Source organism: Lissotriton vulgaris, chromosome 6 (genome assembly GCF_964263255.1).
Source record: "Lissotriton vulgaris chromosome 6, aLisVul1.2, whole genome shotgun sequence".
Taxonomy (NCBI): domain Eukaryota; kingdom Metazoa; phylum Chordata; class Amphibia; order Caudata; family Salamandridae; genus Lissotriton; species Lissotriton vulgaris.
The window spans coordinates 1,178,327,167-1,178,335,996 of NC_141694.1; the positions used below are offsets into that span (position 1 = coordinate 1,178,327,167).

Here is an 8,830-nt window from a genome sequence, read left to right on the forward strand (position 1 = left end):
GGAAAGGGGGGATTTGGCATAGTTAAAGAAAGCCTTTGCCACTATTCTTAACTTAGGGTTCGTTAGGGTTAGCAGTATTTCTATTGCATGTGTTTGAGTGGGGGGATTTCGAGTCTTGGAGCGATGCTGGCTATGGCTACTTTTGCTTGGTTGCTTGCAAGTGGTTTGAATGCAATCCACGGGGGGTAATGGGTAATTAGGGTACTTCGGCCTACTTTTACTTTCAAAGTAAGTTTTGTCTCCAGTTTTCTGCTAGGCCTCGTTTTTTGGGTGGGAGCACTGCTAGGAAGATCTATTTTTGTTCTAAAACACAGTTTACAGTACACCTAGCTTGAGGGGCAAGATCCGCTACATTAATTTGCCCATACTTATTTATCCTTCAAAAGGTGACTCAGAGTACGCACTTTCAAAAACATTGTACTGTCTGTCTACTAGGAAAAACAAATTGTGACTTTTTGCACTCCACAGCCTACATACCTTATATTTATTTATCAGTGGGTTTGTAATATTATATCACTTCCTGTTTTTCGTTGAATAATTACAGGCCGGGTTTCAGTCTCTGCAATGGGGAAAAAAGGATGGAGTCAGGCTTCACAGTAGCGAGCCACAATTCAGCATCAGGCAGGCAGTGGACAGGGTGTCTTCTGGTGACCAACATCGGTGGACGAAGCGTCGGCTGCAATGGAGGAGTGCCGCTAATAGGAGGATTTTTTTTCTGCGGGCAACTTACTTACCACTTCCAACAGGACCACTACAACCACATAGATACAGTATCCCTTGCCTTTTTCTCTGACTGTGACTGCATTTCTTTGCTCTCTCTCGGCTTCTACATTGATCCCTTAACACATCACTTAGTCCACTCCACTATCTGCACCACACATAGTCATTTGTAAGTGCTCCTACGTAATTCGCAAGTCGCAGCACGCCCCAGGCCGTAGAGGACTGGGATGGCCCCAATGATGAAGCATGTCACCAAGGGGCAACCCTGGTGAGTGAGGGGACACCTAGAAAAAAAGCAATTTCTCCTTTTCTATCTACTATACCTTCTGTCAGGTTACGCAGCCCCTAAGCGCCTACCGTACTATGAAACTACATTTCCCATGAGTAGGCGGGAGACTTGCAGACTATTTAGTGAGACTATATGAGAGTACCCTTGTATGTTAGGACATCACTTCACTGATGCCTGTCTTGTCTTCTCTTACAGGTATCCTTTCCCTGCTGACCCTACCTTTACCCATCCCACATTTTTTATTTTAGTTTGTTATTTTTCTCCCTCGCCTAATGCCTCGAACACCCTGTGTTTACACTTCTGGGTGTTGGTGACATTTGGAGGTGGAACCATATTTGCATCGACTGGATCACGGGGAGTAAACGTGACACCTTCCAGACCAACCCCATTGAGTGTTGTTGTGAATGGATTTATAGTGACCAGCAAGGCTCTCGGGTATCTGGCTACAGAGACCTTATGTTGAATATAGTTATCAATAATTCCACACAGGCCCTGTACTGTCGCATTCTTTCTTTCCACAGTTGTCGATGATATATTCTTACTCTGCTTGACAAAGAACCATTGCTAATGTGAAAGAACTTCAACCGAATTAGTAGTTATACTTTACCATTTGTTAGGCTACAATGTGGCACTGCTCTACTGTACTTCTGTCACCTGCTATATTCTCAGTTGTACCGTTGAATTGCTCAGGAGGACAAACCAGATTTCATTTTCTTTTTTTTCATAGGCATGCAACTGCCACTGTGTCACACCACTAGTACCACCGCTATGAGGAAATTTTATCCGACCAAGATTGCCAACGTTATTCGGTGTTTCCCGTGGAGCCAGCCCTGGGCCTAGCCCTACTTTCAAACACAAATTACAGGTAAGATAAGCGTTTGGTGGTTTGGGGGTATAATGGAGTATTAGTACGAGAGACGAGAGACTGAAGGTAGTACTACTAAAGTCCTAGGACTCTTGGATTCACTTCACTTAGTCTGTGAGAGGCACTTAGTGTTGAAAACATTTGGGCATTTACACTTAAAGGAAGAAAATGGAACTAAACTTTCAGGAAAACAGTCAACGTTAAACCCCCACCCACCAGGCAAGCAGTAAAAAACAGGTATGCTCAGATAAAGTTTGAAAAAGTATATTTATATCCCTAACAAAATAATCTCCCGCAAGACCCTCCCTAACCCCAACGATTGTCCTTCAAAAGTCCCCAAAAACCCAACTCCCAATTCCCACCCCCCAAAAGTCTCTAAAAAAGGGGCAAGGGACACTATGGGTGGATGCTGTTAACTTTTTGGGCCAGGGCATCATGCTCCTCGCGGAGCAAGGCGAGCTCCTGCTGAAGGCGGGACACCATCAGGGTAGTGCGGCGCAGGCGTGCCTTCACTGCCTTGCAGGTGCAAGGCCTGTGAGAAGCAGCTGTTGGCCTTGCTGCTCGGCGGTGGCGTTTGCCTTTGGCAGCCCGGCTCAGTCTCGGTGGACCACTGTGCTGGGTGGCAGCCGGTGGGGCCACGGAGGCCGATGCAGACGACGTTGTCGTTGTTGTCGACCGCACACTTTCCTCGTCCTCCAGGGCCACCAGCCGCCGATATTCCGCAACAGTGGCCTCGATTCTCCGTTGCCGGGCCGCTCTAGCCAGCTCCTTCCTCCTTGTTCGTTTGGAAGGAGAACCTATATGAAGAAAGAAAGACATAGTCTGTAACCAATGCTCTTTAAGATTAACTCAATCATTCAGCAGAAATGTGTGCTGCAGTACAACTAGCAACTTGCAAGCGCATTACATAACTATTGAGGCCAGTATCTATCTAACCTCACACTTCTTCATCCTTGCTCTAACATTAGTGGGAGTTTAAGGAACAAATTCTATGAGCACTGTGGACTTCCATTGGAGTCGACTATGAAAGTACACCAGTCTTATTCTTCTTCTTGTCTCTTGTTTTGGAAAATTGGTACGTTATTTTCTGCAAGCCGGCATAATGCCAGCGCGGTAAACTTGCACCCGAGAAAAAGAGACGCACGCCATGAGGAGTGACCTAGACTTGCGTTGCCGTTGCGTTACTGTACCCGTCCAGTACATGCAGGTGGTGAATCTCTTACTTTTCTATTACGGGTGGCACTGAGAATACTCTGTTACAACTCAAGGGCTACTGCTTAATTAATTTAACTTTCACCCTACAGTGGAAATGAGTACTAGAAATGGAAAATTGAAGAAGATAAATAATCTGATTATCTATCACTTCACATGGGATGTTTTTGCTTATATATGGGATGACTTTAGGTGCTTTGCTTTTTATTGAGTGACAGGCAGTGATACATCCACACATGAATGACTGAGTACTACTAAACTTATTAAGAGAGGTAGGGAGTGGCCACCATAATAACCGGATCTATGCAGTGCTTGCAATACAAACTACTGCTACTATTTATGGTAGTATTTGGACAAAATTAAAAGTTCTTTTCCTTGCCTTTCCTACACTGGAACGGACGTGCGGGTGCAGTGTTACATGCTCTTCAAAGTTACACTTAGTTCATCCACTGACCATCTACTCTCTCTAGATCATGGGTACTCACAAACTTTCTCTCAGGGGCTACATTTACAGTGTAGTTTGGGGCCGAGGGCCGCACTGGTGGGGGCGGAGTCAGAGGGGGCGGGGCTAAAGCAAAACGATAACTTGTGACCATGAGGTTGCACACAGGTCCCTGCAGCAGATGCCCTCATCCACTGAGCCACCAGACCCAGCATTTACATACATCTCTCTCCCTCCTGCTGTCCCTCCTGCCCTCCCTCCATCTCTCTCTCCCTCCTGCCCTCCCTCTCCCTCTGTCATCTCACTGTGTGTGTGTCTATCTGTGTCAGCCTTCAGCCCGGGTTGAGACCGCTTCCTCAACGCGCACACACAGACAACAACACCAAAGTACTTAACAGGTCTTTAAAAGACCATTAACATATTATTGAGGCTTTGTTTGTTTTAGCGCCCCTGCTTCTCCACCCTGACAATCACTGCTTGCCCGGCCCCACAGAGCAGAGGCTTTGTTCTATTTCACCTCTTTGTGGCCTTGCATCTCCACTCTGCTCTGTGGGGGCCGGGGGAGCAGTGATTGTCAGAGTGGAGATGCAGGGGCGCTAACAGGTGAAATACAAAAAAGCCTCTGCTCTGTGGGGGCCGGGGGAGCAGTGATTGTCTGCAAGGTCTGCGCACTGCCAAGGAAGGCTTGCCGGGCCACCACCGGCCCGCGGGCCGTACTAGGAGTACCCCTGCTCTAGATACACATATGCTATCTAAGAGTCAGATAGTAGCATGATCCAGGTATATGGACACATACAGTTTCTGTGTCACCCACCCAGGCTGTTGTCCTTCCACCCATCATTGCTTCATCATTCACCCAGCCATGCATCTCATATTCTTGCCTTCCCAGCTAGTCTTCAATCTCAATAAGTAAGGAATATATAAGAGCTTACCTCTGGCCGCCACCACCGTCTCAACTCTCACAGCCGCCGCCGCCGCCTCCTCCCCTGATGAATTGCCCTCCGCCTCCGTGTCGAGCACCACCACCACACTGGCCCCGCCACCAGATGTTCCACCTACAAAGTACATTTAAGAATCTTAGAATAAAGCACTCACTAGTCACTAGTATTTGGTCTAGGAATGAAGACATGTGAAAACAATGTAATTTGTGACTGTCTACGTTAAAGTTAAAAAAAATGTCCCTTTTTCCAGGGAAGGTTGTCTTGCTGCACTTTTTGGCACAACTGATGAAGGCTGATTTTTTAACACGCACCATTTTTCTCCACACAGACAGAAGATGGACTTCTAACAACAAGATCAAGTTGAAACCAGGTGAGAGCTCGGCTCGACCACAAGAAATGTCTTCAATTAATCGTCAGCACTAACCACTTTTCCATTATCAGTTAAACGTTTAGTTTTATTATGACTTCATTTTAATAAATGTGTTTACTTTTAATAAAGCTTTTAAATTTAAATACAATCTGTGTTTTTTGGTCCTCCAGACTAGAGTGACTGAGCGAAAGGTTTTGCAATTTTTGCAAGCATGAGTCCAGATAGAACACTTCAAAAGACATTATGGACAATCCCAGAGGACTGCACTAAGTTGATAGAGCTATTGCTGACTAGAATCATGGGAGTTTCGCCAACCGTGCAATCTTAGTTAGCTACACAGACAGACTAATAAGAATAATCTAGTAATACCACAGGGAGTCATAGTAGAGGCAGGATAAGAATTTAGATACAGTCTACAAGAAGAGCAAAGACAATTTTGAAAAAATTCAAATGAGGAACGCTAGGAAAAATAGGTACTAGTCTAAAATGAAAACTTACTGGGGCCAGCAGAGGAGCCCTCGCCTGCCCGATCCTGGCCCTGTTGAACAGCATCCGCCGCCTGCTGCTCCTGTGTCCTCCTCTCGCCCCTGGGGGGAGCTGACGTACAACATGAAAGAAAGAACAGAAAACATGGATGATTGTTGCTTGTCAATGTCAACCAAATCAAACATTTCAAAAGAACAATAACAAAATATTTCCGCGAAATTATATTGATTATGGTTACTTTTTATTTATTTGCGGACCTGTGACTTCGAAAGTCACGTAACTCACTAAACAAAGTACTGAAACGTTCACCTAGGACTGGCAGGCAGCAGTCCGCAGGCAAGACGCAAAGTGACAGACAAACTCCATTGTGATTTCAGTCAGATCAGTGACAACACTAACAGTTGCCTGCTACATTACCAGTCATTTAAATAGTCAAACTATCAATCCACCGCCACTATTTTTCTTATTGTCAGGGTTACAAAGGAAGGGGCAGATTTAAGCCCTTGCGGCTCTTTTGCGCCGTTCTTGCGTGACTTTTGTGACGCAGCAGCTAAACAAAAAAGGGCGCCATGGTGCGGCGTATAATATTATAACAACGTGACGCATTTGGGAGATGCATCCCGTTATAAAGCCCTGCGCCATCAGGGGGCGTTCCGGCGCAAGGGAGGGCATTCCTGCGCTGGAACACATCCTAATAGTGGCTGAGGGAAATCTACAAAATATCAATCAGTCACCTTTAGGACAATGATGCGTCACACAAACCCTGCACCTGCTTGAAGCAGACGTACGGCTTGACCCAGCATTGGGGAGATAGGGTACCCCAGAGCATTGATGGAGCTGCGCCATCGTTGCGACGCAACTCCAGCAGTAAAGCTTCGGTGACGTTTTGGGCCCATGGGGCGCCGCATTGCAAATACGGCGCACCATGTTTGGTGGTGGTAGCGGGCCGCACAATTAATGGCGCATCCCTGCTACTTTGCAGGGATGCGACGGTAATTGCAATTCTGCCCCTTAGGGGCATACTTACTTACGCGTTCTGGCGCATCTCCAGAGATGCGCCAGATCAAATGCGTCACGCAAAACTACCCTTGCGACACGGCAGATGTGCCTCATTTACAATGCGGCGCGCCCTGGCGCAAGGGTAGGCACTTGCGTGACGCATCTCGTCACGTAAGAGCGGCGCATCGCTGGAGTCACGTCGCCAACGCAATGCAACTCCAGTAATGCTCAGGGCCACCCAATACTTTACATGCTGTGTCAGTCCTTTCGCCTGCTTCGAGCAGACATAAGGAATTGAATTGACGTAGCAGCGTCGCAGAAGTGCCTGCGTTAAATCTTGTAGATTTCACGCAGGCAATTTTGCGAGGCGCACAGCCGCTGGACCGCCCACCCTGCGTACTAGGAACGCACCCATTGTGGTGCAGGCCCATGGCTTTATAACGTGACGCATCTCCCTAGATGCGTCATGCTGTAAATGACTTGCAGGGATGCGGCACGTTTACGCCGCTGTTGCGTCACGCAAGGCAACGTAAACGTGGCGCAAGGGGCTTGTAAATGTAATCTGCCCCCTAGTGTCTAGCATTACGCAGTTCTGTTAAGTACAATCATACATAATAGTTACTCAGGCCAATGAGACCACGAAATAGAAAACAAATAAGCATAGTAGCAACCCCACTGAGAAGGAGAGCAGTGCACCTGAAATGCACAGAAGATTTTGAAATATAATTTAACTACAATGTAATCGTCATCAGCGGCATTATTGGCTTGCTCCATGTAAAAAACAAATATTTGCAATACAACAACACAGAGCAGGAGAAAACATCATAGTAGTGAGTGATTAAATGCCAATGGCTACTACTACTCACCAAGCCCGGGGATCTCCAAGCCGAGCTGGTCCAGCAGGTCGCGCTCGCGGTCCAGGAGGTCCGTCCAGCGATGGGTGACCTGGCTGTAGGTGCGCTGGACCCCGTAGAGGTGGGATATGGCCCAGCACACCTTCTCCCACCGCTTCCGGCGCTCCCGCATGTTGTAGCCGCCGGCCGCGATCCTGCCGCCTCCCGCGATGGTCCTGGGCAGGCGGCGCTGGACGAAGTAGACCAGCGCGCCCACTTCCTCCGGGCTGAATATCTCCCGGCGCGTCACCTGCTCCCCCCTCGATCTCACGCCTGCTGTCCTGCCACTGGGTCCAGCACTACTCCCCGCCGCCGCTGCGGCCCTCAAGTGCCTGGGCAGCTTCACGGCGCCTGGCTTGACCATGGTCTGGGCAGGTAAGGTAGGAAGAAGTAGAAAATTAAGAAAGAATAGGATAGGGAAGAAGAAAAGAAAAGAGTTTACAAAAGTAGTTTAAAAGTAAAGAAAAATAGCAGAAAAGACAAAAATATACAGCTAGGAAAAGAGAGGGATAGATAAGAAGCAAAATCGTAAAAAAAAAACTGAAAACAAGCAAAGGATGGGAAAGATATCAAGAGGATTAAACACCATGCCCAGACACAGGAAATGAATGAAAAACAAGATGGCCGGCGCCCGTTTCCGAGCGCGAAAGTCAGTTCGCGCGAGATTTTCCTCGCGATCTCGTGCGAACCTCTAGATTTCCCGCGCGATCTCGTGCGAACCTCTACTCGCAATGCGCTTACTGCGCGAGATTATACATAGCGGGCGGAAACGGAAATACGTCACGCAAACAAAATGGCCGCGCCCGTACTCGACCTTGGGGTAAATTCGCGTGTTGCGCTGCAAGCGGCTCGCGAATACTGCAAAAAAACTCGCAAAACAACAAGCCGCAAAAAAATAAAATGCTCATTCGCACGAATTGGCGGCTTCCGCGGTCGGTTTCGCACGACGCCGCGCCCCGCGAATAGCGCGAAAAAAACCGCAAAACGATTTCAGCAAAAGCAAAAGCAATGAGCAGGTGCAAAAGGTCAACCTCATGATTTGTAACGATTCTTTGTATTGCTTCCTGAGGGGGCCCTCCAGAATTCGGTTGCCTGCTTGCAACTATTGTGTGACCCTGCTCTGACCTTAACTGTATGCCACAAAGGTCCTGATTTACAGCTAAAGGAGCAGACAAGCAGGTGCCAGGCTGGAACTTTAAATTCTTTCAGTGACACATTAATTAGCCCCTAATTCATTATTGTCAGTTGGGGCAGGGCAGGTGTTGTAACTAATTTTGCAACAATGAAAGCACTTAGCAAGTGCAAAAGATCACTAATCAGGGCGCACTAAGGAAGCAGGTGCCAGCTAAAAAAATATTCTGTGACACATTAATCAGCCCCAAATTAATTCAGGTCACTTGAGGCAGGGAAGGTGTGCTTTGCTTTGCCGAAAATAATGTACACTGGACAACCAGAGGGTGTGGTGATGAAACAGAGGGTGGCATGGGTGGGCCAGAGGGTGGCATGAGTAGTCAGAGAGTGGCAGTGGTGACAGAGAGTGGCAGTGATGAAGAAGAGTGTCTCAAACAGGCTGGACATGTAGAAACAACAAGTTCGCAAAACTTGCGACCCGA

The 8,830-nt window shown here is 47.6% G+C and overlaps 1 protein-coding gene across 1 annotated transcript; it reads right to left on the reverse strand.

The window, feature by feature from the left end:
* Window positions 1–1,737: 1,737 nt before the first annotated feature.
* On the reverse strand, window positions 1,738–4,596 carry LOC147708607 (uncharacterized). Its single transcript, XM_086925367.1, has 2 exons — window positions 4,461–4,596; window positions 1,738–2,671 (listed from the first exon to the last, which is right to left on the reverse strand). Exons 1-2 carry the CDS (start codon window positions 4,594–4,596, stop codon window positions 2,271–2,273), a joined length of 537 nt encoding a protein of 178 aa, XP_086781493.1. The 3' UTR covers window positions 1,738–2,270.
* Window positions 4,597–8,830: the final 4,234 nt, after the last annotated feature.

Coding starts and splice junctions, on each gene's coding strand:
- LOC147708607 (XM_086925367.1), bottom strand. CDS start 4,596: ATGTACTTTGTAGGTGGAACATCTGGTGGCGGGGCCAGTGTGGTGGTG. Junction 2,672..4,460: donor GACGGTGGTGGCGGCCAGAG/GTAAGCTCTTAT, acceptor TTCTTCATATAG/GTTCTCCTTCCAAACGAACA.